This window comes from Vipera ursinii, assembly GCF_947247035.1.
Source record: "Vipera ursinii genome assembly, chromosome: 10".
Lineage (NCBI taxonomy): Eukaryota > Metazoa > Chordata > Lepidosauria > Squamata > Viperidae > Vipera > Vipera ursinii.
Genome location: NC_139520.1, coordinates 6,189,459 through 6,217,325, shown reverse-complemented (window position 1 = coordinate 6,217,325; position 27,867 = coordinate 6,189,459). Strand labels below are relative to the sequence as shown.

At 47.2% G+C, this 27,867-nt stretch overlaps 1 protein-coding gene across 4 annotated transcripts in view; it reads left to right on the top strand.

The window, feature by feature from the left end:
- Nucleotides 1–23,611: 23,611 nt before the first annotated feature.
- The window catches only part of CBFB (core-binding factor subunit beta), a 42,938-nt gene continuing 38,682 nt past the window's right edge, over nt 23,612–27,867 (top strand). For all 4 annotated transcript variants that reach the window (XM_083370186.1, XM_083370188.1, XM_083370185.1 and 1 more), the window contains exon 1: nt 23,612–23,916. In XM_083370186.1, coding sequence (XP_083226312.1) covers nt 23,839–23,916 — 78 coding nt within the window. In that variant the 5' untranslated portion in view covers nt 23,612–23,838. The remainder of the gene's footprint in view (nt 23,917–27,867) is intronic.

Sequence of the window (27,867 nt, the reverse complement as noted above, 5' to 3'; positions counted from 1 at the left end):
CTGAAATTTGAGGATTTCACTGCCTGATTTCTACCTCCCCTAGGAAGAAGAAGAAGTAAATCAAATGCGCTTTCCAAAATTGTGGAGTAATAAATGAGTTATTACAAAGTGCACACGCTAAGCACAACTCACATAAATCCTGAGTAAAGAACGGGAGTATTCATAAACATGCACGTAAATATATATATGCATACCCACACAAAACAAGACAGTCTAAAACAAGAGGGGCCAAAAAAACAATTATGTTGTGATAAGCTGATGATGAAATATTTAATTCAGAAAGGTATGCGATGGAGCTGTTCTTGTCTGACACCTTACAGGGAAACATAAAACAGCTCTAAATGACTCAGCCTAACATGCTCCATCTCGGCAAAGATTTTGCCCTACCATAATGCATTTCTCTATATTATGTGATTGAATCATTTCTTTCAATGCACTGCAACATCAGGACAAATAGAATAATAGCCAAGTTGGTTGCGATGTTGGTCTCAAGCCTATTTGTGTGCTGTGAACCTGAGAATTGAATTCATTTCATCTTGGCTTAATGCTTAATGCAAAGCGACCACGGTTTAATGAAATTATGACACTGTGCTTTGTATGAACACAGTCCAGGGTTTTTGCAGGGAACTGAAATTGGTTGGGTTTGGTTCCATTACATCTGCTCCATCTTGCCTATCTGAATGAGGGGAAAAAAGGTTTTTTGGGGCTCCAAAAATGACACATTAGTAATAAAAAGGAACATCTTATGTAGGAATCCCCAGACTTCTATACTATTCCAGGGGTAGACAACTATGGCCCTTTTACGACCTGTGGACTTCAACCCCCAGAATTCCTATGCTGGCTCAGGAATTCTGGGAGTTGAAGTCCACAGGTCATAAAGGTGACATTGTGCATCCCTGCCCTTCTCCGCATGGCTGGGATGGGGGAAACCCACAGAATCTTGTGATTTCCTGATACACAATTTTTTTCTCTCGCCTCTACCTCTCGGCTACTACCCACAAGTTTAGTTTGGATCCAGGACCTCAAACCAAGGAGTATTTTTAGACATTACTGATCTGCAGATATTTGCAAAAGCAAAGCAACGTACAAAAAAAGAGAGAGAGAGAGGCACCAGTATAAAAGCAAACAAGCCTTCCTTGTTTTCCAAACCATGTGAACAAGCAGCCCAGATTATTTAGCACTATATTTAGAGGAAGCAGAACCGTTGTTCACAGTGGTTTTATCAGGCTGGCAGGCTCCCCACCCCGGTGAAAAATGTAGGCTTTCTGCACTGATTGGAAGCCATCCAGCCCTCTAAATTTATGGTAGACCAGCGACCACCTCTTTCTTGGCACTCTGGAGAGTGAAAATGGACCTTTCTTCCCTTCGTTGCATTGGCTAGATTTTCAAATATAGGAGTTGGGAAAGGAAAGCGTTGGGGTACACAAACAGCACATGAACAGCAAATACAAGTTATGAGAAAAATCTCAGGGAATGGATTTTCATGGTGGGTCTGATCCGTTGCCCTCTGCCGTTGATGGACCACAGCTCCCATCATCCTCAGCCAGCCCAATCAACGGTGAGGCAAGCTAAGAGTTCTCTTTTAGGGTGTCCCAACTTTGGTGACTTTAAAGACGTTTGGACTTCAACTCCCAGAATTCCCCAGCCAGCACCATGCTGGCTGGGGAACTCTAGGATTTGAATTCCACACATCTTCAGGTTGCCAAGGCTGAGAGACGCTGTCCTAGGGAGTTCTCTTCTGCTCTCGAGATTTCATCCCTGTCATTCTTTTGACTTCACCTGTCCTCCTGACTGCTTGGTGAGGTAAATATGAGGCAGACAGGACCACCTTGCTGGCCATGATGGGCACCAAGACGGATTGTAGTGCTGCAGACATTTCTTAATCCTGTTATCGCTCTACAATAGGAGGAACGAAAGGAATCAAGAAACTGTTGGAAGTCCATATGTCTTACAAGTTGCCATGGTTGAGAAATATTACCTCAGCCCTGTGGGAAGAAGCACCCTAGTCATGGCAAATATCTGTAGCTCGGGTGTAGGATGAGGCTGAAGATTCCTTCTCCCGAGCTTGTGGGTTCTTTTCGGAGCATTTTGTTACCAGTCTAGGTAACATCTTCAGAGGACTTGAGGGGATATCTGCTCTTCTGTTTATAAGGGCTTCAGGTGAGGGGGTGTCGAGTGAGGGTCTTGTGATGGGTCAGGTGTGAGTCATCAGAGAGAGGCTTGTGATAGGGAGGTTACTTCAGGTTAGGGTCATCGGAGGTGACCTGAAGTAATCTCCCCATTACAAGACCCATCACAAGCCTCTCTCTCATGACTCACACCTGACCCATCACAAGACCCTCACTCGACACCCCCTCACCTGAAGCCCTTATAAACAGAAGAGCACCAACACCGACATCCCTTAACCCAGGGGTAGGCAAGCTTGGCTCTTTTATGACTGGTGGACTTCAACTCCCAGAATTCCTGAGCCAGCATGGCTCAGCATGGAAGCCTCTCCCTTTTCCCTCAGCGTGGCTGGCTCAGGAATTCTGGGAGTTGAAGTCCACCAGTCATAAAAGAGCCAAGCTTGCCTACCCCTGCCCTAAACGCTGCTGAAGAAGTTACCTAGCTTGGTAACGAAACGTTCAGAAACCAACCCACAAGCTTGAAGAACAAACCTTCCCCCTCAAGCAGCCTAATAAATTAGCACTGATGATGTTACCTAGTTGGGTTATGAAATGCTACAAGAACACAAGCAAGCTCAAATAGCATCAAGGACCCCACAGTTCTCCTCCACCACCACCACCACCACATCCTCCTCCCCTTTATCTTCCTCCTCCTCCTCCTCCTCCCAAACCTCCCTCCCTTCTAGCACTGATAATATTACCTAGTTTGGCAACGTCTGCAATGAAACAACCAAGCTCAGAGACCAGCAAGGACCCCACAGTCCTCCTCCCCTTCCACCTCGCAAACCCTTCTCCCTTCAAGCACTGATGGCGTCACCTAGTTTGGTAATGAAATGCCTGCAAGACCACAACCAAACTCAAGAGGCCACCGAGGACCCCACAAACTAGGACCGACTCCATAATCAGCAGCTCAGCCCAGAGAAAAAGGCTGGCCCTCGGGGGAGTCCATTTGACCCCAAGCAAGGCTAGGCCTGTTTGGGGCTAAAGGTGGCTCTCGGTTACAGAACGAGATGGAGACGTTTACATTGTCCATTTCCCTGCCTCTCTCTTGAGTGATGCGAATAGGACCCGGTTGTTCTCATCATAAAAAAAACCACCAAAAAACAGGATTTGAATAAACTGTAAATAAACATTACTTTGTTTCTCATCTTCCCAGCCCGCTCGTTCTCTTAAGATGCTTCAGGATGGGGCCACTCCGTCTAGTCTCACCTTCTGGGAATTTGGGCAAGTGGTTGGCTCCGAGCCGAGGACCTAAAGAATCTGCTTCGTTCCTGTTTCACCATTTCCACTCAGGCACTCCAACGATTACGTCCCACTGGCTCCAGATAAAATCAGAGGAGCAGAAGGACCAGACACGTTGCAAGCACAGGTGAGAAGGCACTTCCACGGATCCCCACCTCTTGATACATTGCTCAACGTAAGTGTGAGATGGTCTCACGAGGTCGATGGATCGTTAAGGTGCTTCCAAGTAAAAAGGCATCACGCAGAGATGCAATCATATGAAGCTTTATTTAACAATAGATTAGAGAGAAAGAATTACTTGGCATGGAGGCATCCATGCCTGCATGTGAGAGAGAACAAAAGAACAGAAGTAGACTAGAAGAGAGCAGAACTAGAACAAAGAGCAGCCCCTTGAGCAGAGGTATTTATGGGGGGGTCTCAGCCCCTCCCTAACCATAAAACTCTCTCGCCAATGGGGCTGCAGGGGCCTGGGACCCCTGATCCATCAGTGGAAGCAAAGAAGCCTCTTTGCTCCCATCTGATGACCCTTTTGGGGAACTGCCATGGCTGGCACAAAACATCTAACAGTAAAGGCAAATAAGAGAAAGGCCAGTTTTAAGGCACGAATGAAGGTGAACATACGTGTCCCAGGATGATGTTGGAGGACCCAATCTGGCTCAGTCGCTAAGGTTTTAGTCTTCCAAGCTTTCGGAGTTGTGTTGAAGCCCATCCCCAGCTCATTATAGGGAAACCCAATCTGGAAGTAAGTGGGAATTTCCTGACAGTGAGAACAGTTAATCTGTGGAACAGCTTGCCTGCTCTGAATTGTGGGTGGTCCATCACTGAGGTTTCCAAGAATGGGCTGGACAACCCTTTGGCTGGAATGGTTTAAAGTCTACTGCATGGAGCAGGGGGGTTGGACTAGAAGACCTCCAAGGTCCCTTCCAGCCCTAGGAATCTAAAATAAGCTGTTCTATTTAGGATCCTATTAGCATACAGCCATTCTTTTAGCCCTATCTACCCATAAGGTGCTGTAGTTATAGAGAAAACTCAAAGAAAAGAGGGCTGTGTTCATCGGTTTCAACTCCAAAACAAAAAGTCGATAGAAATCTAAAAAATAAGCATAAAAATAAATGCTGTAACCCAGACAATCACTTGTTTTAAACCAGAAAATGCTTTCTTTCTTTCTTTTTTTTTTAAAAAAAATCCATTTATATTAACATGGTCACGGAAAACTGCAGCTAAAGCCAGAACAAATGTGTTTGCATATTTCTGAGCCTGGCCCTGGCTTTTTGAAATGCAAATGGGCACACCAAATCGTGAAAATGAGACCATTCTGTAGTCTTTGGCTGCACTCATGCAACAGATGGGACTTCGGCCCTGAATTTTCCACAAGACAATGAACTCTAGAGGAACAAGGACCAAATGCATGAAGTAGAACTATTGAGTACAGATGATTCGAATCTTTTGTGTTAAGGAAAGGAAAGGAAAGGAAAGGAAAGGAAAGGAAAGGAAAGGAAAGGAAAGGAAAGGAAAGGAAAGGAAAGGAAAGGAAAGGAAAGGAAAGGAAAGGAAAGGAAAGGAAAGGAAAGGAAAGGAAAGGAAAATGGGAAGGGAAGAGAAGGGAGAAGGAGATGGGGAAAGAGAAGGGGAAAGAAAGGAAAGGAAAAGAAAGGAAAGGAAAGGAAAGGAAAGGAAAGGAAAGGAAAGGAAAGGAAAGGAAAGGAGAGGAAAGGGAAGGAAAGGGAAGGGAAGGGAAGGGAAGGGAAGGGAAGGGAAGGAAAGGAAAGGAAAGGAAAGGGAAGGGAAGGGAAGGGAAGGGAAGGGAAGGGAAGGGAAGGGAAGGGAAGGGAAGGGAAGGAAAGGAAAGGAAAGGAAAGGAAAGGAAAGGGAAGGGAAGGGAAGGGAAGGAAAGGAAAGGAAAGGAAAGGAAAGGAAAGGAAAGGAAAGGAAAGGAAAGGAAAGGAAAGGAAAGGAAAATGGGAAGGGAAGAGAAGGGAGAAGGAGATGGGGAAAGAGAAGGGGAAAGAAAAGAAAGGAAAAGAAAGGAAAGGAAAGGAAAGGAAAGGAAAGGAAAGGAAAGGAAAGGAAAGGAAAGGAAAGGAAAGGGAAGGGAAGGGAAGGGAAGGGAAGGGAAGGGAAGGGAAGGAAAGGAAAGGAAAGGAAAGGAAAGGGAAGGGAAGGGAAGGGAAGGGAAGGGAAGGGAAGGGAAGGAAAGGAAAGGAAAGGAAAGGGAAGGAAAGGGGGAAGGGGAAGGGGAAGGGAAGAGAAGGAGAAGAAGGAAAGGAAAGGAAATGGAAGGGAAGAGAAGGGAGAAGGAGATGGGGAAAGAGAAGGGGAAGGAGAAGAAGGAAAGGAAAGGAAAGGAAAGGAAAGGAAAGGAAAGGAAAGGAAAGGAAAGGAAAGGAAAGGAAAGGAAAGGAAAGGAAAGGAAAGGAAAGGAAAGGAAAGGAAACACTACATTTCGTCACAGTTATTAAGGATACTATGGCACCTTTATTTCTTCTATTTGACATTAAGGCCAGTCCTCCAGGCAGCTAAGGGGTGCTCCATCACATCTCCTGGAGTTCAAGCCTGCTAAGGTACCAAGTGCTGATCTGGAGCTTCTGCCCCTCATCCTCAGTGCAGACCTTGTCGCTAGCTCAAGCTAGTCACAAAGCTGATGCACGAATCCCAGGAATTTCGGTCTCTCTGCGGGTGGCCTGCGTTTGCAGGTGCTCCATTGCTGGAGGTTTTCAAGAAGCGATTGGACAACCATTTGGCCAGGAGGGCACGAGGACTCTTGCCTTGAGCAGGGGGTTGGACTAGAAGACCTCTGCGATCCCTTCCAGCTCTAAAATTCTATCTCCTGCACTAACAGTAGGTCACCCAAGTCATCAACCCAATAATCCTTTTTTAAAGATGCAATTCTTTCTGCAAAAATAAAGCCAAGCGGGGTATGACATAATTCTGTGTATCCGTTGTTTGTGTATGTGTGTGCTTTCAGTGGAATTATTTCTTTTTAAAGGCATTTGCTGGAAATGGGGGGGGGGAACAGCTGTCCTCCCTTGCCAACATACACATAGTTAGCACTGAATCACACTCACAACTTGTTATTTACCTTTTGGCAATTTCCAAATATGAAGGAAGTCATCAAGCTAGAGCTTGGGAACATCTGCTGACCTACAGTAGCACTCTCTCCCCTGTTGCATCATCAGGAATGAATAGCCAATTCTGACATGCTCCAGTTTCTTTCCATCTGGGTTGCTTGGAGAGCTTGACAAGCTTCCATTGATGGACGGATGGATGGATGGACGGATGGATAGCGTTAACCGCGAGCACCTTTAAATGCAGCTTTGTCAAAGCAGAACAGTTGCTCCACTATTCTTCTGCCAAGTCACTGCTTGGTCCCTGAAGGACCAAAGCGACAACAATTTAAAAATAGCAGAGAGAAACATCCCAGAACTAAGGAGGAATTTTCCTGATAGAACAATTAATCAGTAGAACGGCTTGCCTTCAGAAGTTGTGAGCGCTCCAACACTGGAGTTTTTTTTAAAGACGAGATTGGACAACCCTTTGTCTGAAATGGTACAGGGTCTGCTGCTTGAGCTGGGAGTTGGACTAGAAGACCTCCAAGGTCCCAACTCTGTCGTTCTATGTTCTGTCCCTGAAGCAGCTTCAGAGAACGTTCTTCCTTCCTCTCCGCAGCCTCTGAAAACTGCACAAAAGCATGTCCCGTTCTCACTTGATTTTCAGACCCTGGAGGCCACGCAAGAGCACACTCCATTGCCATGCAGCCTCCCCAGTATCCAAAAATCTCATGAAAGCACACTCTATTCTTGCATGATTTGGGGGAGGGGGGAACCCCTGGAGCCTATGCAGGAGCCCACCCCGTTCTTGCACAGCCTCTGCGAATCGCATAAAAACAGCTTGTGCTTTCAAGAATCTCTGTTTTCGGGTATGGAAGAAAACTGCCCTTTCACCTTGGACACACCTGTCGTAGATTCGCCCTCGCAGTGCAAAAAATGCATCATGTTTTTATCCTAAGGACCCCTTTTTTGTTGCCCCCCCCCCAAAATGTTAGAACAGGGTGCACCATTGCATCGGTGAGATAGATGCACGTCAACACTTCCCTTGGAAGTTTCAAGACTCTTCTGCTTCTTTTTTTTTTAAAAAAAATGAGAGAGTTTCTTTATCCTCGTAAAAGCCGTGGTGGCAGATAAAAAGGAGAAAGTGCTCATTGTTATCTTTCCCCCCCCCCCAAGGAGCACTGAGTTTATCCCAGTCCTGAATGCTCCCAAAATAGGACTGAAGCCAAGCCCCACCCATGCCTGCAAGGTTGACATACAGGTGAGATAAAGCAAGAAGGGAGAAACGTCACTGATAGGTGAAGACAAAAGTCAGCAATTCGGCTTTTGTGCGGTCCAGGTTTTCAGCGCGAGGAGCAGATTTCGTGCCTTGCTGTGTCTAATAGCTTTTAAGCAGCCATTGTTTTATTTGACTTGATTGGCGAGCTGCTTGTGGGTACTTGCCCCTGTTCCCCCTGATCACATCAGGGGGTTGGTTTCCCTGACTTTGCTTTCGCTTTAATCCCTGTAATCCTTGGTATGTAAATAAGACATGACTCTACCTGTAGCAGGTAGCTCAAATCATGTCATTGGAAATTGCTGCAAGGAATCCCCTGGCTTCTCTTGGGCTTCACAGAGTTTGCGGAAATGAAGCCAGAGAAGGGAGGGAGGGAGGAAGGAAAATGAGGAAGGAAGGAGGGAGGGAAGGAAGGAAGGAAGGAAAGAAGGAGGGAGGGAGGGAGGGAAGGAAAAGGAAGGAGGGAGGAAAGGAAGGAAGGAAATAAATGAGAGAAGGAAGGAAGAAAGGAAGGAAAGAAGGAAGGAAAATGAAGGAGGGAGGGAAGGAAAGAAGTAAGGAAGGAAATGAGGGAGGGAAGGAAGGAACGAAGGAAGAAAAATGAGGGAGGGAGGGAGGGAGGGAAGGAAGGAAGGAAGGAAGGAAGGAAGGAAGGAAGGAAGGAAGGAAGGAAGGAATCAGCCTAGAATCTTTAAGTCCCCACAAATGGTCCATGTTCAGCCCCCCCTTGAATTCCTTTGACTAATTTAGTGCTGACCATCAGTTGATTAGATTCTTGTGAACTACCGTATTTTTACATGTATAAGACACCATTTTTTTCCTGCAAACACCCTGTTCAAAAATCAGGTGCGTCTTATACAAGTGCAGCGTCTTATACACAGGAAAATAATGGTAACCTCCACAACCTGGGGTGTGCCTGTGTGGGTTGCCATGCCCCCTGGTGCAGGTGTCAAGCCCCTGTGGGCCTGCCACTAATGGAAGGGGGGAGGGGGCAAGATCGTCAACCGGCCAAACTTCCGGATTTGCCAGCTCAGCTGTTTGGCGCGGAGAAACTCACATGCCAGAGCGTCTTATACAAGGGTGCGTCTTATAAACGGAAAAATACGGTATATAGGCATGAGCATCCCAAAGGTACATTTTCCAAAAAGGCCACTGGACTTTCTTGGTTTTTTTCTTTGAAAATGTTTCACTTCTCATCGAGGAAACATCTTCCATTTGAATAATTTTCAAAGAAGAAACCAAGAAAGTCCAGTGGCCTTTTTTGGGGGGAAAAAGCACCTTTGGGACAACGGTGACCTGGAGGATTGACAATCTCCATAGACCCAGGCATGAGCAATAAATCATCTTAATAGGAACTTCGGTGTGGTCCCGATTCTTCATGCCTGAATTAAGTAACTTGGGGGGGGGGGGAAAGGCGGGAGGAAAGTCCAATAAATAAATACTGAGGACTCTAATGATGGAAATTGAGGTTTTCTGTAGGCAAAGAAAGTGTTCTGCAAAATAGGATTGTTTGAGCCTGTTAATTTGTGCCGCAAATGAGAACTCTGGGTTGATTTGTTTGAGGATCCATTGATTTGTTTTCTTTCTCTCTTCTCCTGTAGTATTCTCAGGAGTCAGCTCCAGCACTAAAATGTGTCAATACTCTTCTCTCCTAATTCTTCAAAGTCCAACTTTCGCTTTCACAGAGTGCCCCAGGGAATAGCAATAGCACCTAGACTTATGTATTGCTTCACAGTGCTTTTAAAGCTCTCTCTAAGCAGTTTACAGAGTCAGCACATGCCCCCCCCCCCAACAATCTGGGTCCTCATTTTACTGACCTCGGAAAGACGGAAGGCTGAGTCAACCGTGAGCCAGTGAGGATCAAACTCCTGGCAGCGGGCAGAATTAGCCTGCAATACTGCATTCTAACCACTGCACCACCATAGCTCCATAGTGCTTTACTCTCTGGGCAAATGTCAGCATGTTGCCCCCAATAATTTGGGTCCTCAGTTTACTGACCTCAGAAGGATGGAAGGCCGAGTCAACCTTGAGCTGGCGAGAATCAAACTCCTGGCAGGGGGCATAGTCAGCCTGCAATACTGCATTATGACCACTGTGCATCATGGATGGATGGATAGAAGAAAGGGCAATAACGATACCACTTAGACTTATATACCACTTCACAGTGCTTTACAGCCCTCTCTAAGTGGTTTACAGAGTCAGCCTCTTGCCCCCAACAATCTGGGTCTTTGTTTTACCGACCTCGTGAGGATGGAAAGCTGAATCAACGTTCAGCCAGTCAGGATCGAACTGCTGGCAGTTGGCAGAATTGACCTGCAATACTGCATTCTAACTACTGGGCCACCACAGCTCTTAGTGGACTAGACCCGTGGCTTTTATGAATCCAAGGAGGAAAAATTTTCAGCCTAACACTACAGGTTCATTTAGCGACCGTTCAAAATTACAACAGAACTCAAAAAAAATTTGACTTATGACCGTGTTTCACACGTTCAACCATTGCAGCATCCCCGTGGTCCCATGATCAAAATTCAGATGCTTGGCCACTGGCGTGCATTTATAACGGTTGCAGTGTCCCCGGCGACATGTGATCCCCCTTCTGCGACCTTCTGACAAGCAAAGCCAACGGGGAAGCCGGTTTCACTTTACAACTGTGTAACTAACTTAACAGTTACAGTGATTCACTTAATGACGTTGTCAGGAAAGGTCGTAAAATGGGGAAAACTCACTTAACCACTTAACCTGAAATTTTGGGCTTTATTGTGGTAGCAAATTGAGGACTATCTGTATTATGGGCCACGGTCAGAGGCTCATAGGCGCTAACCAGTGCCTATGGCAGGTCCTCTCAAGACACTGATTTGGTTGGATGCCTGAAATCAGGCAGTCACCCACTCCTCAGGGAAGGGGTATAGTTCCAAAACTTTTGAAAAGATTTCTATAAATGTTTTTGCCCAACTTGGGGGCGGGGGGGGGAGACGACTAACAGAAGATGAAATAGCAAAGATCCCAAAGATCAAAATCAGTTACGAGAAGGATTATTTTTTTACTCCACCTAATAATGGTAGGAGCAGCCTTGCACAATGCTGATTTGTGTATGCTTCCCTTTTGAAAATAGAACAAAACAAAAAAAATCAGGAAATTCCAAAACTGAAATAGGGAAACCATAGAACGCTGCCACCTAGTGGTAATTCCCACAAGATGACTCCCACCCCCTTTACGTCCGGCCCTTGTACATACATATGCGTTCACACAACAGGCTTAATTCTAGACCAGAGTTAACAAATAACAAAGCCTGTACTCAGCTAGCACGCTCTGCTTAAACCAAACGCCACCTTACGCCGTCATGCGATGGTTTCTTGGTTTACACAACTGCAGAGAGAGAGAGTGCTTCCTGGAACAACAGAATCCTCCCAACTCAATTTTACTTCCAGGTTAGAGGTCTATGGGAGATGCTCAGTCACCCAAGGTCATAGTTATCCCAAAGGTGTTTTTTTCCCTGGAAGCAACTGGACTTTCTTGCGTTCCTCTCAAGATGTTTCGCTTCTCATCCAAGAAGCCTCTTCCGCTCTTGAGGAGTGGAATGCCTTCAAAGAAAAAGCCGCCCTGAGTCTTCGGAGAAGGGCGGGATATAAATGGAATTAAAATAAATATATATAAATAAATAAATAAATAAATAAATAAATAAATAAATAAATAAATAAGAAAGTCCAGTTGCCTGGTGGGGGGGGGGAAGCACCTCTGGCTTCAAGGTTAAACTTAATTGGGTTAAGCCAGCCAATAGGGCTCCAGCAGGGGAAGAGAGATCTCTGCAACGAAGATGAAATTAGCTATCCACAGGCAACCCGTTCCATCGAAACTGATGGCCGGGGGTGTCTGAAGGACTTTTTTCCCCCGAGACTGAGATGGAGAGCTGCTTAAAAAAAAAAAATATCTGCTCTTTGAAGAAAGATAGGAACAGCATTGCCGGCTTTAAACTTTGATGCTGGAGGTCTGAGGATTCCAGAGAGGCGAGAAAGCAAACCAATGAATCATTGGGGGTGGGGGGTGGGGGGGGGAATCCACCCAATCAACTGTTCTCATTCCAGGCACAAACAATCAGGCTGAAATTTATTCTACTTTGTACGTCTTCTGTGAAGAGCTGGTCTCCGGCTTGAGCAGGGGGTGGGACTAGAAGACCTCTAAGGTCCCTTCCAGGTCTATTCTGATTGACTGATTGGTTGGCCTCTTTGAAAAAAAGGCTGTAACACTACCAAAAGTGGAGGGAAAGAGAGAGAAAAAAAGAGGACGAGCAGCAGCAATGTCCACAGACTCAGTTACAGCGGTGAAGGGCTTATTTTTTGGAAGACCTGAAAGACCACATTATGGACAGACTGCCATGGAGAGTTTTAAAGAGCACCAGAGCTGGAAGGTCTTCTAGTCCAATCCCTCGTCCAAGCAGAAGACCTTATACCATTCTAAAGAAAACGGTTGTCCAGTCTCTTCTTAAAAACCTCCCATCATCTGATGACAAGCCGCTCCATTAGTTAATTGTGCTCACTGTTAGGAAGTTTCTCCTTAATTCCAGGTTGCTTCTCTCCTTGATTAGTTTCCATCCATTGTTTCTTGTCCTGCCTTCAAGTGCTTTGGAGAATAGGTTGACCCCCTCTTCTTTGTGGCAGCCCTTCAAATATTAGAACGCTGCTATCGTGCAAAATCTATTCATGTACTTGCTAAGAGTTCATACTGAATTGAAAGAATGTAAACACTCTACAAGAGGGGTCCCCAACTCCCAGTCCGCAGCCCACTACAAGTCCATGGCCTATTTTGAACAGGGCTGCACGAGCTCAAAGCTGGCGTACAATGTTGCCACCATTATTGCTTCTCAGCTTGCCAACGCACTAATGGGAAGGAGAGGGGGAGATGGGATGGAGGCTCCGGACATCAAGAAGTCAGCCCGTGTGAACCAAGGACATTTCAGGAGGTGTTTGCCAACCCCCAGAGACACTTTCTCATAACAATATTTTGACACTTGAATGAACAATGTGACCTGCACTAATACGGGGGAGGGAGGGAGAAATCTGTACTTCAATTATAGTGGTTTGTGCGGGAAATAACCAGAGCTGGTTTTACTCTCATCTGTGCCGAAATGATGTACTCAATAAAGTTTTGCATTAAGAGATTGGATCGTCTCGACAGTGCTTTGCTCAGTTGGGTTCGTCAGTCGGAATCTAGACAGCGGGTTGGTGCATGTGCTCGCAGCGCTGAGCTGCGTGCATGCCACGCCCATGATCCCATTCCCCTGTCCTCGTCCCCAGCCTGGCTGCCGAGCCGCGAAGGTTGGGAACCATTGCCACACAAGTCTATCAAGGCAAGACCCAGCACCGTGGAGACATCTGTAACGCTGGGAAGGATGGAGGGAAAGATAACGACCAGCAAGCAGCAAGGTGGATGGACTGAGTTACAAAACGACACAGAATTTCCATTTCTAAGCAAGGTGATTGTTTAGCGGGTGGCATCTGATTTTAAAGCTATTTTTTCACCACAGTTGAAACAAATCCTGCAGTTGTTATGTGAATCATGTCCTTGTTAAGTGAATCCGACTTCCTCCGTTGAGGCGGCTTGTTGGAAGCTGGCTGGGAAAGTTTCAAATGGGGATGATGTGACGCTGGGAGGCTGCAACCGTTGTAAATACGTGCCGCTTGCCAAGCGCCCAAATTTTGATCATGTGACCCTGGGGGATGCTGCAAGTGTCCTAAGCACGAGGGCAAGCTGTAAGTCCCCCTTTTCAATGCTGTTGTAACTTTCGAACGGTCGCTAAATGAATGGTTGTAAGCCCAGGAATACCTGTACAGCAACCATGAATTCTCGATTGAAATTCTTCTGGGCTGGGGGGACAAATTCTCCTAAGTTCAAAAACACCTTGACGACACAAGACTAATCAACCGATCAATCCAGAAATATTCTATCATCCTCCGAGCTTCCCATCCACCCTGAAACTAGAGCAGAAACAAGTGGAGATGGGACAGTTTGTCGCAATCCCAATCCGGAATATTTTGTTCTTGTTTACTTTTTAACTCCGGCAACAACGAAGAAAACGGAAACGAGAGAGGAAGTAGCAACTTCCTTCCTGCTGGCTCTACAAAGGGTTTAGAAATGGCGAGCATTATGAGAAACCCAGTGATGCTGGCTTGCAAGCTGCCAGCATTCAGAGGTGAGCTAAACAGGTCAGAAGAGGCAAGCGTTGCAAAGAAGGAACTCCCACGTAGGAACTTGGTATTTTTGATAACAGATTTAGGTCCCATTTAGTGACCATTTGAACGGAGAAAAGTGACACGCGTTTTTTTTTTTCCTTCTGTCACATTTAAGACTGTTGCAGCATTCCCCTCGGTCACATGATCAAAATTCAGACGCTTGGCAACTGACTCACATTTATGACGGTCGCAGTGTCCTGGGGTCGTGTGATCCCCTTTTGCGACCTTCTGACAAGCAAAGTCAATGGGGGAAGCCAGATTCGCTTAGCAACCGTGTCACTAACTGCACCGATCCACTTATGAACCACGGCAAGTAAAGTCATAAACGGGAGCGGGGGGGGGAGAAGAGAACTCACTGAAGAAATGTTTCTCTCAGCCACGTAAAGTTTGGGCTCGGGTGCGGTGGTAAGCTGTACTGGCATCAAGACGGCAGACCTGATGGAGGAACGATGTTATGTTTTAATAGATGCTGCAAAGCGGCTGGAATCAAGAGAGGCTGATGAAGGGTTACTGGCAATAAAGACCTGGCTGCATTGCCAGGATGATGGATGACTTGGCAGGTCTCCGGTAAATGCTCTTCACAGATCAAAGTTCAACGTGTCTGTATTCGTTGTTTAAAATAACCTAATTGCTTCCACTAAATGGGATGTGATATCTTTTTTTTTATTAAAGTTTTACAAAAACAAAATTTTACAATACAGTATATCCCCAAATCCCTCCCACCCCAAACCCGCCCATTTCCCCCCCCCCACTTCTCAGAGCTAAATACAGGATTATAGTTACAATAATCATATTCTAAATAAAAAATATGCATAATATACAATTAACCAAATTCATAATGTGCTTTAACTCCCCTTTAACATAACTACAAACAAAGTACCAATAACAATATCCCACTAAAATCTACTCATAAGCTAAATGGAACTTTTTAGTCCCATATTTATTCTGAATATAATCTATCCATCTCCTCCAAACTGAAATATATCTTTCCTGTGAATGATCTTTCAAATAAGCAGAAATCTTAGACATTTCTGCAAGATTCGAAACTTTAAACACCCATTCTTCTATAGATCAAAGTTCAACGTGTCTGTATTCGTTGTTTAAAATAACCTAATTGCTTCCACTAAATGGGATGCGATATCTTGACTACAATGGAAGTGGAGGCTGAAAAGCAGGTTGCCAAATGCTTTCACCCACCCACCACCCACCCCCGTGGTTCTAAGGCAGGAGCCACCGTTTGGAGACTCGGACTTCACAAAAGCCAGTTCCATGTGTGTCCAACAAAGATGCAAGGATGACGAAAAGAGATATTCCCTCGGAGAACCAACAGGCGGAAACCAACACTGAGCTTTACCCCCACCCCCGAATTTCTCCCAGCTAGGAGATGGGAGATCAATCAATCAGAATAGAGTGGAAGGGACCTTGGAGGTCTTCTAGTCCAACCCCCTTCTCAAGCAGGAGACCCTATACCAGGGGTAGGCAACCTTGGCTCTTTTGTGACTCGTGGACTTCAACTCCCAGAATTCCTGAACCAGCATGGCTAAGCATGGAAACCTCTCCCTTTCCCCTCAGCATGGCTGGCTCAGGAATTCTGGGAGCTGAAGTCCACGAGTCACAAAAGAGCCAAGGTTGCCTACCCCCGCCCTATACATTCTAGACAAGTGGCTGTCTTGTCTCTTCCCGAAAAATTTCCGGTGATGAAGCACCCACAACTTCTGAAGGCAAGCCCTTCCAGAAGTTGTGAATGCTCCATCGCTGGAGGTCCTCAAGAAGAGACTGGACAGCCACTTGCCTGGCATGGTCTAACATTTTTTAATTGAAGATGGAGGAACTTTTTTAGTCAGGACAACCCCCTGCGTCTCTGGCCACAGAAGATGAAGCTCTCATTTCAGACCTACCATCTGGTGGCACCTAGCCTGCAGAGGGAGAAGGATGGATGAGTGAGTCCTTGCCAGACTCTCCTTCAGCCACATGATCACCAAGATCGGTGATGAGGAGACTAAGCTCAGCACCACCACAGACTTGGGCCGCTGACACCCGTTTCTTCCTCCTTTTTCACATTCCACAAAGGTGCCAGGTAGAAACCTAGATGCCCACTGAGATAAAGTTCCTGAACGCTTGGATGCACCCAGGAGCTCCTTAGATCTTGTCCAACTTTGGCAGATTGACCAGTCCATCAGTTGGAGCTATTAGGAAGTTAACCTAACTTCTTAAGACTCCTTGGTGCTCTGAGCTTGGTTATTTTCAGGTAGATGTTTCAGGGCCAACTACGTAACATAGTCAGTGTACTGGTGGTGTTACCTACGGTAGTTGGGTAATGAAATGTCTGCATGAAAGCAATCAAATTCGGAGAACACAAAAGACATCACAGTTCAATCCTGAGCTACAACTATTCTAACCCAGCGGCTCCCAACCTTTTCTATACCCCGCACCCTTGGAATGCTTCTGATATTCTCACACCCCTTTAAAAAGTTTGAAATAACAGCAATGAATTATGCATATACACTATGATTTTGAAAAGCCAAGTTTTTGCACCCCCGGAAATATTGTCTTGCACCCCCAGTTGGGAAGCTTAACCAAACTAGGTAACACCATCAGTTTTAGGAGGAGGAAGAGGAGGAGGAGGAGGAGGAGGAGGACTGTGAGGTACTTGTTGGTCTCTGAGCTTGGTTGTTTCCTTGCAGACGTTTCATGACCCAAACTAGGTAACATCATCAGTGCAACAATCCAGGCAAAGTGGTGCCACTCAACATGTTGAGCTTGATGATGTTCCCTGGTTGGGTCATGAAACGTCTGCAAGAAAACAAGCGAGCTGAGAGAGCACCAAGGATCCCACAGCCCTCCTCCTCCTCCTCGCAAAACCCACTCCCTTCTAGCACAGATGTTGTTTCATAGTTTGGTAATGAAACATCTGCAAGAAAACAACCAAGCACCAAGGACCCCTCAGTTCAACCCTGAGCTACAGACATTCTCCTTTGCTGATTCTGTTCTATTATTGGAATTCTTGGAGTTAATTGGATAAGTCAGTTTGCATTTAGCCAGGACACAGATGTGTTGGGTGAAGAAAGCCAACATGGTCCCTTCTTATCTTGGTTTGTTTTCCCTTCATTATAATCCCAGAGACCCTGATTCATCCCTCCCATTTCATTTTAACTGTTTCAAAATCTCTATGGATGACAAGTAAAAGATGTTTTCCCTGGAGTTGAACCCATCCACGTCTTTTGTTGTATTTCCTGGCTATTTGGAAGTGTTTTACCAGAGGATCAGGGATATGATCAGTTTGAAACTATAAAAATGTTTAAACTTTTTAAACTTCAATTTAAAACTTTTTAACTTTAAAGAAAAAGTTTAAACTTTTTAAACTTTGATTTAAAAATCTTTCCGGGGGGGGGGGGGGTGAGAGTTGTTTTTGTTTTGCTTTGGAAACTTTCCCCAATTCTGACTCTGAAGCCGATATTATAAATAGGAGTACAAAAATTAAAAATAGTCCAGTGGCAGAATGATTGGGCTACATAGTTGAACGGTAAGAATACAGGAAATGGCTGCATTTTAGGCTACTTGCTCAATTACCAATGCTGTGTAGCATAAGATCATCTTTCCTGCAAAGGACTTTGGCATGTATACTTGTTACAAATGAAAAATGTACACCTTTTTTATTTTATTTTTAAAAAATGAATTAGCCTTTGGTGGTGACTCTTTGGCAGAAGATCTTTCCCTACTGCTCCTACTGAATCTTTTAACTGCATATGCCGAAGGCTAGGAAAGTGTGAGAATTTTATTGTTCATTTTTCTACAGGAAAGTGCTGTCACCTTACATAAAAGGGAGGGATGCTGAGATGGAGGAGGAAGGAGAACGCAGGATCAATTTATCTCTCTGTTCGCTTTAAAGTGATGGCTGCTGTTTCTTCCTTTTGACAAAATCTGGTTGTGTTTAGTGTAGAATAACCTCCACTCAAACACAGTCAGGAACATTTACAATCGGAGCAGACAGTTTAAAAAAAGATGAATCAGAAAGCAGTGGGGGTACTAGCATTCTGAAGTCAAGATGCATTAGATCTCCATTTCAAATTTAACTCTAAAAAACAGGCCTGACTTTTCCAGACAGACAGGATAGAAATGTATTTTTTCCCCGATCATTTTTCACTGCAATTTTTAATTCTTCTTCCTCAAAAAAAAAAAAAATAGTCTGTCCGGTTGCCTTTTTTCAAAATTAACTTTTGATACAGCTATGACCTGGATGACTGAGAATCTTCATAGACACTAAAAAACTGCAGTCTTCAAGTGCATATCCATCTTTAGATAATTACAACAATTACAACTCTTCTCAGATTCATCTTTAGCATATTTAACCGTCCTAATTAGGTTTCCTATTATATTTTCCATTTTCTTCCGGATGGGTAAAATCAGCTTAGTTAACTCAGTGAATGAGTTTGATCGGTAATTGTTGAGATTTTGTGAGGCTACAATTTAACATTGACTCACTTCCTGCAAAGCCTTCAAAAGAACATTTGAAGAGTAAATACCAATATTCTCCTAATTGTCCATCATTTCTCTGATCTTCTCAACTAAACAAGCAGATTCTTGCCTAGGAAAGCTCATGCTAGAATAGAGAAAGTATGTGGGGTTTTTTTGTTTTTCTGGATGTGATTTCCTACACAAGTGCAATTGAGCTGTGTGAGTTGGGATATTCAGGATAGCCATTCTTGGAGAATCAAGAAGTTTTAAGATTTATTTACATTTTCTCACTTCTTGCAAAGCCTCCAGAACTTCTGGACCAGGGGTGTCAAACTCAAATTTCATTGAGGGCCACATCAGCATTGCGGTTGCCCTCAGGGGGCCGGGTGGGCGTGGCCTGGGTGGACGTGGCCTACTGGGTGGGCGTGGCTAGAGTGCGTATGGCCTACTGGGTGGGCGTGGCCAGCTGTACATCGTTCGCATCAAGGGTGCCTATGGGGGCCTGGGCAGGAGTGGGACAGATCTGAGGGTCTCTGGCAGGAGGAGGGTCTCTGGGCCAGGGCCAAGGCAGTAGGGGCCGTTCCCTCACTCTTTCCAGGATGGCTTTGCGGGCCGCATGAACCCACTTTGCGGGCCGGATGCGGCCCCCGGGCCTTGTGTTTGACATGTCTGTTCTGGACAGTCACTTGTCTGAGACGGCACAGGTTCTCCTGCTTCAGCAGGGGGCTGGACTAGAAGACCTCCAAGGTCCCTTCCAACTCTATTCTATTCTGTTCTATTCTAAAAATGAAAGGTAAAATGTCCACATTCTCCTGTCAACCCATGTGGGTTGATAAAAGAGTGAAATCATGAACCGACTCCCTTTTCTGCGGAAAATTTAGAATCCCCGCCATCCTCAAAGGGGCAAACCAGGTCTAAGAACCCGGCAGCTTTTGCACATTAATCTTAGTTAGTTTAACCAGTGAACTCCAGGCATTTTGTTGGCTTAAGTGTTCAGGGATGCGGTGGCTCAGTGGGTTAGGACGCTGAGCTTGTCGATCAAAAGGTCGGCAGTTTGGCGGGTCGAATCCCAAGTGCCACGTAACAGAGTGAGCGCCTGTTACTCGTCCCAGCTTCTGCCAAGCTAGCAGTTCGAAAGCACGTAAAAATGCAAGTAGAAAAATAGGGACCACCACGGTGGGAAGGTAACAGCGTTCCCTGTGCCTTTGGCGTCCAGTCATGCCGGCCACATGACCATGGAGACGTCCTCGGACAAGCGACTAGCACGCATGTGCGGGGAAACCTTTACCTTTACCTTTTAAGTGTTCAGGGGCTTGTGTGTACCCAGACAATGGGTTAATTCAGCAATCAAGCATGTCGTACAAACACAGCCACGTTTGCCAATTTCCAGAGGGATAACTGTGGTCTGTTGAGGCAAACACAATAGACAGTGGAGGCTTTGTTCACACAAGACAATTACCCAGGCAGAGCCGAACTGCAGTTTGATCAAATCGCCCAACTTGAGGGAGATCGAATGACACTCTGAACCCTCGAGTAAAGTTCAGAGACTGGGCTCGCACAACTCACGAGGAGGCTAAGACGAGATCGGCTTGTTCGACTTTCGCTATGTGGGACACATACACCCCTACTTTGCAGCGTCTTGACGAACTGACCTTGGTTTCCTGCAAATACACAACTTATAATCATTTGTTTAGTGACCAAAGTTGCAACGGCACTAAAAAAGGGAGGGGACTTACAGCAAGCCCTCACATTTATGAGGCCCGCAGTGTCCCCAATCATGTGATCAAAACTCGAACGCTCGGCAACTGGTGTATATTTATGACGGTTGAACCCTGCTGGGGTCACATGCTCACCACTGGCGATCTTCCCAGCTGGCTTCCAGCAAAGTCAAGGGAGGAAGTTAGTTTTGCTTAATGATCAGGTGACTCACTTAACCACTGTGGCCAAACGGTCATAAAATCAGGTGCAACTCACTTAAGGACTGCCTTGCTTAGCCACAGAAATTCTGAACCTGTTGTGGTCGTAAGTAGAGGACTATCTGTACCCTCCACGTTCAACGACAGTCCCAAATCCTGTGGCTTAAGCAACGACCAGGTGATTCACTTAACAGCCATGCCCAAAAGGTCATAAAATCAGGTGCAACTCACTTAAGGACTGTTTTGCTTAGCGACAGAAATTCTGAACTTCTTGTGGTCATAAGTAGAGGACTACCTGTACCCTCCACGTTCAACGACAGTCCCAAATCCTGTGGCTTAAGCAACGACCAGGTGATTCACTTAACAACCATGGCCAAAAGGTCATAAAATCAGGTGCAACTCACTTAAGGACTGTCTTGTTTAGTGACAGAAATTCTGAACCTTGTAGTCATAAGTAGAGGACTATTTGTACCCTCTGCATTTAAGGATACCCCCAAATCTTGTGGCTTAAGCCGCAGGCCCTGTTGTTGTTAGCTGTGAAGTCATGTCCGACCCATCGCGACCCTATGAACAACGTTCCTCCAGGCCTTCCTGTCCTCTACCATCTTCTGGAGTCCATTTAAGCTCACGCCTCCTGCTTCAGTGACTCCATCCAGCCACCTCATTCTCTGTCGTCCCCTTCTTCTCTTGCCCTCAATCTTTCCCAGCATTAGGCTCTTCTCCAGTGAGTCCTTCCTTCTCATTAGGTGGCCAAAGTATTTGAGCTTTAGCTTCAGGATCTGGCCTTCTAAAGAGCAGTCAGGGTTGATCTCCTCTAGGACGGTTTGATCGCCTTGCAGCCCAAGGGAATCGCAGGAGTCTTCTCCAGCAGGCCCTGTTGAATGTGCCCCAAAAGGATCCTGCACATTTCCACTTCAGAGAAGCCCAGGTGCCTGCCTCTTTGCTCCTGCCCGGCTTTGCACGCTGCTGTTTTCCCACAACCAGGGCACCCGAGGCAACCCCTAGGACAGCGTTTCCCAACCTTAGGAACTTGAAGATGTGTGGACTTCAACTCCCAGAATTCCCCAGCCAGCATAGCTGGCTGGGGAATTCTGGGAGTTGAAGTCCACGCATCTTCAAGTTCCTAAGGTTGGAAAACGCTGGCCTAAGAAGCCAGCAGAAGCAGAACGCGAATTGCTCGCTGGCTGCAAAAGCAGGAAACAGGAAATCCATCAGACGAGGCGAGCGAGTGAGTGTGTGCGCGCGTGCAAAGAGGCAGAAAGGGAGCAAGCAGGACGTGCAGGGTTGCGCGCGGGGTAGGGCGCAAGAGCGGGGCTCGGAGGGCTTCCGACGATCCCACTCTCCGCTTTCTGCTTTTTCCCCCCACTTTTGCAACGGGCGGGCCAGCTCGGGGACCCACCCGACCTCCGCGGCCGTCTGCAAACTCGATCCTCTGTCTCACCCCCACGGATTTAGGATTGCTCCCCCACCAGCAGAGCCGCCCCAGCGGTGGATCCGATAGCTTTTCCGTCCCCTCCCCGCAGGCTCGCCCCTTTTTCGCAAACCAGCCCCCACCGATCCGAAGGGGGAAGAAATGAAGGGGCCACGCCGAGCAGCCCGATCCTAAGCGCAACACGCAGGAAAAGGGCATCCATTCCCCGGGGGGGTCTCTCGTTCACTGGGAGGGTCCGGTCCCCGCGAGGTTGCAAAAGGCGCGAGAAAATTCTGGATCGGATTCCCGCCGGTCGTAGATTTCCCTCGTTCTGGATTTACGGCGACTATCTGGCTTTCGACGGCGAAGCAAAGCCCGACGGGCGTCCGCTTACTCGCGAGGAGGGCCCGGTGGAGGGGCTGCCTCTTTGCAAGCAAGGAGCCCCACCCCGGGACTTGGGATTCCCGACAGCAGGAGTCCGTTTGCCTCCCGGCCGCACCACTCGCCATTACAAGCAGTCCTCGACTTACAACAGTTCATTTAGTGACCGTTCAAAGTTACGACGGGATTGAAAAAAAATCGACTTGGACCCGTTTTTCCAGACTTTTATGACCAGTGCAGCAACCCTGCGGCCATGCGACCCAAATTCAGACGTTTGGCAAATGACTCATATTTAAGACGGTCGGTCCCAGTTTCTCCCCCCCCCCCGTCATATGATCCCCTTTGGTGACCCGATAAGCAAAGTCAGTGGGGAAGCCAGATTCACTTAACAAACGTGTTACTAACGTTTATCAACTGCAGTGATTCACTTAACCACCGTAGCAAGAAAGGTCGTAAAATGGGGCAAAACTCACTTAACATTTGTCTCACTTAACAGTAGAAACGTTGGGCTCCGCTGCGGTCGTACGTCGAGGACTACCTGTAAAAAGCTACCCCCGTGCGCGAGCTGTTGTTCCGTGGTGCGGGCGATGGGAATCGGAGTCCCAAACTCCGGAGGGGCTTTGACGTCAGCTCCATCTTGCGGAAGGGGGAATATCGGAGGGAGGACGTGCGTGGGAATAATTTTTTTTTACAACTTTTAAGAAAATTAATTTGAACAAGACGAGGTCGGTGCCAAGCGACCACCTTTCTCCAACGGCCTTGTGGAGTTCCCATCCTCCGCAGCCAGGCCCTTTTTCAGACCGAGAAAGGGCCAATGCAATTACAGCTGCGCTCCCAAAGGCGAGGCGCACGCTAGTCACGCATAGCACGTGTGAATAGATTCCCAAGACACTTTCACTGATCTGCTTAAGCACGTTTAACTCCTGGTCTGGGCGACGCTACCTTCGCCCGGTAACTTCAACCCCCCCCCACACCTCCTCGATTTCCACAACGCGTCCCCGAACGAACCCAAACAAACTCAGCCAAAGTTTTTAGCACGTTGCACAACCTACACAAGGCGGCCGCCTCTCCTCCCATCCGGTTGACTCGCTCGCTGCGAAGATCCCGACCGAAAGTCCGGGCGACTCGGAAGAAAAGTGGGCTCCCCACTCCCCTCCCCCGCTTGGAAAGGTCCCTTCTAAACCCGCGGGACCCCGAAAGCTGTCGCGGCCCCCCCTCCCCCCCCACGGAGAAAGGAGACCACGGCGAGATGCGCATCCCGCCCTGAGCGCACGCCGCTCCGCCTCGCCCCTCCTCCTCCTCTTCCGCGCATGCGCGCCGCCCCTCCCCGCGGGCAGCCCTTCGGCGCGGCTCCCTCGGCCGCGTCCTGTACCTTTTCTTCCCCTTCCTTAATGGGAGGCGTGGGGGGGGGGGGGGGAGAAAGGCGGGTGGGCGGGGCCGCGCACGCGCAGCGGGGAGCGCTGGCTGGTTCGCTCGCTTCTCTGGCGCGCGGCGCCTCCGCCCCCCTCGGCTCCCCTCAGAGGCTCCGAGACGCCTCAGCGGCGGCAGCGGCGACCGTTGGCCGTCCGAGCGGGCTCCTCCTTCTCCCGCGCTCTCCGGCTACCTGTCTGGCCGCCAGCCGGCTTGTCCCGGGCGCGCAGGGTAGCCGGCGGCGGGACGCGTTTTGCTGGTCGCCGGCCGGCCGGCTGGCTGGCTGGCCGCGGCGCCTTCCGCGCACCATGCCGCGCGTCGTCCCGGACCAGCGGAGCAAGTTCGAGAACGAGGAGTTCTTCAGGAAGCTGAGCCGGGAGTGCGAGGTGAGGCGGCGGGGCGGAAGTGGGGCGGCGGCGCTGCCTTCCCCGCGCCCATCATCCCCAGCCAGGCTCCCCTCCCGGTCCGCGGGAGCCCCGCTGGCCTCAGGTGCCGGATTCGGAATCCCCATCATCCCCAGCCAGCCTTCTCTCTGCGTGCCGGGTTCCCTCTTCCCTCCGGTTTCTTGGTTTTGGGAGCCCCATCATCCCCAGCCAGCTTTCCTTCGGCGGTACTTCTATCTCGGGCGTTGAGTTCGGAATCCCCATCATCCCCAGCCAGCCTTTCCCCTCCTGTGTGCCGGATCCTACTTCCCTCCAGCTTCTGGGTTCGGGATTCCCATCATCCCCAGCTAGCCTTCAGTGATCCTTCGTTCCATCTCTCCCCTAGTCGTTGGGTTTTCGTTCCCATCATCCACAGGTAGCTTTCTCTAGCCCCGGACTCCACTTCCCCCTGTCCCGAAGTTTGGAATCCCATCATCCCCCACCAGCGTTCCCTCTGTTGGCCCATTCATTCCACCCATCTCTGCTTCGGTGGCTGGCTTGGAATCCCATCATCCCACGCCAGCCTTCCCTCTGTAGTCCCAGACCCCCACTTTGCTGGATTTGGAATCCCATCATCCCCAGCTCACGTTCCCTCTGGCATTCATTCCACCCATCTTGGCTGCAATTGCTGGCTTGGAATCCCATCCTTCCCGATTTGCAGAGAGCTACCAATGGATTTGGTTTGGATTCCCATCATCCCCAGCCAGCCTTCCTTCTTTGCCCTGGGATCTCACTTCCCCCATTCGGTTTTGACTTCTGTCTTTCCTAGCCAGTTTTTCTTTGACACACCAACTACCCCCTTTCTCCCCCCCCCCCCTTGCAGGTTTTTGGTTTTTCATGCTCTCATCGTGTCCAGCCAGATTTCCGGTGCTTCTCCTGGCCCCCCAGCTTCTCCTTTCTCTCCCCAAACTGGTGCTCTCTGGACTTCCATTATCCTCAGCCAGTTATCTTCTTTTTTTTTAATCCCATTTATATCCCGCCCTTCTCCGAAGACTCAGGGTGTCTAACAATCTAAAGCACTAATCAATGTGCTTAGCAATAGCCTTCATTCTGTGTATATGCCTGCTTATTAGGGCTTTCAGGGGGCCCCCCAAGTGGCATTTTTACAAAGTCAGCTTATTGCCCCCAACAATCTGGGTCCTCATTTTTTTAAAATCCCATTTATATCCCGCCCTTCTCGAAGACTCAGGGCGTCTTACAATCTAAAGCCATCTCATCTTCCCCCAGTGGGGGATTTGCAGACAAATAAGATCTTGATCACCATCATCCCCAGCCAGTCTTCCTCTTGTCTTCTCCCCCCCTCTTCCCAAGTTTTAAAATTAAATAATTATTATTTTAATCCCATTTATATCCCGCCCTTCTCCGAAGACTCAGGGCGGCTTACAATCTAAGAAGCACAAATCAATGTGCTTAGCAATAGCCTTCATTCTATGTATATGCCTGCTTATTAGGGCTTTCGCCCCCCCCCCAAGCGGCATTATTACAAAGTCAGCTTATTGCCCCCCACAATCTGGGTCCTCATTTTATCTACTCAGAAGGATGGAAGGCTGAGTCAACCTTGAGCCTGGTGGGACTCGAACCTGCACTAATTGCAGGCAGCTGGTGTTACTTAAGGAGGCATTAGCCCACTGCTCCACCAAGGCTCTTGGCCCTCTCCAGCTATGTTGGACTTCTGCTCCCATCATTCCCAGCCTGTCTTCATTTTGTGATCCAAACACCAGTCCTCTTCCCACCCTCCCCTTTCATCCCAAACCAGTCTTCAGCTTTTAGCCCTGTAACCCTGCCAGCCAGCCTCAAGCTGTGGGGTTGGGTTGGGTTGGGATTGAACTCCCATCATCCACAGCTGCCAACAAGCTCTGCTCTTAGATAACCTGCCTTGCCTTAGTCTTTCCCTAATCCGGCGCCTTCCCGATTTGCAAAGCTACCAAATTTGGCGGATGAGCCATATGCAGAGAGTGGCAGGGGAATGTCATGCCTTTGGAGACACCCACATCTGAATACATGAGTCCCAGAGACTGGAAAAAAACCCTCTTTTTCCCCAAGCCTTGATTTGGAAATAAGCCTTCCTTCCCCAGGCAGGCAGCTGTCCAACTGAAGCTGTGTTCTCATCTGCAGGGTAAAGATGGAACTGAGCTTCAGCCCTCATCCTGTAAGGGTTATCAGTTTAGGAACTTTAGGATCGAAGTCCGCTCCACCAGATAATAAAGGGGTTGAACTGGGAAGTGCAGGAATGTGCTTTTTTTTTTTTGCTGAAAAAGAGCTAATAATGACTACCCTTCTGGAAATGAGCTAAGGGCAGGGAACGTTTGGTCTTCCTTTGCATTTTTGCAGGGGCAAAAGCTGTGTGCAAGTATCTACCTCGTTTTTTTTTAAGAAGTATTTTTATCCTACTTTTTTCTTCAGTTGAGGAAGCTTTGGGTGCTTTTGAATGAACAGGTTGCCATTCTGTATCTGTGCAGCCCCCATCATCTCTCAGAAGCTACAGCCCGTCTCATTCATTTGTACTCCAGGGAATTGATGCCCTCCAGATGTGTACTGCTTCAGCTCCCATCATCCCCAATCAGTCTAGCCAAACCTGTGCAGCCTGCAAATGATAGATAGTGTTTGGTGCCCTACCCAGGTTCTGAAGTTAGGGAAGGTTTAAATTATAAACTGAAATAAAACCCATCATGTGTAAGATTTCAGCCCCGTTTCCAAGTATTTTTACTTGGAAATAACCCCACTCTCCTCCCTGCCCCCATGCAGGAGAATTCTTAAAGTTGCAGACGTGATAGCATGAGCCTCAAGGGTAAAAAACAAAAATAAAGGGGATCCTTACTGAATTTAGGGATGTGAAGCTTCTTCCTGTTCCTGTTTTGTACATACAACTGATCTGGCCCGGTTCAGAAAGAAAAAAAAATACTTCTCCCCCTCCCCCATTCCATTAAAAAAAATTTGCATTGCTGTTGATTAGTTGGAAAGTTGAGGAATGGTTACCTTTGTCTTCTGTACTGATTACTTTTCATGGATGTTGAAAAAAAGATCTGCTTTACAGTCAGGTTGGTTATGACTCAGTATAATTGATGAGAACTATTTTATAAGATGGTAAAAGTACACTTCTACAAATGTTAATTTGAAAGCAAGCTCTGCTGTTTTCATTGAGTTTTACTCTATTCTAAATAGGTGTACAATTGTAATTTCAATGAATATGATTATAACAGCGCACAATGGAAGAATGGCGTAAAATCCACCTTAATTGTCTTGATATTATATGTACTAGAGCTATGGTTGAATGCAAGGATTAAGAGTTAAGTGCCCGTGTTTTGATTCCATTTCTGATCTTAGCACAGCAAATTATGCTTTTGGAATCCTTTTGTATCATTCAAGGAATGGTTAAGAATGATTCCTGAAGAAAGATAAAAAGGGATCCAGTGGTTGTGTCCTCGTATAAATCTAACCACTTTTTTATATAACTTTGGTGTATATTAAGTAAGATAAAGCTCTGTAGTGTTAGTATGTTTCCTGCTTGAATATGGTCCAAACAGCTAACATTTATTCCAGATAAAGCTCAGATGAAGATGATCCTATGTATATAGTGGGGGTAATCAGCACTAGTAAGCACCACATATTTCAGACATTTTTATTCCTATATGTTAAATGTGAAAATTGACAGTTTAAAATATATCAAATGCTGAAGTTGTTAAATTTTAATTAACTAGAATTAGTAAAAATTCAGTTTCTAGCACGAGAGCTGGATACTTACTATTTTAACATTTATAACAACAAAAATATATCGTGGGAACTTTCCTACAATATTTCTTAAGGCAGTGGTGGCGAATCTATGGTACGCGTGCCGGAGGCGGCACTCAGAGCCCTCTCTGTTGGCACGCGCGCCACCGTCGCCAGCAGCAGGTCCATCAAGCTGCCACTGCCACT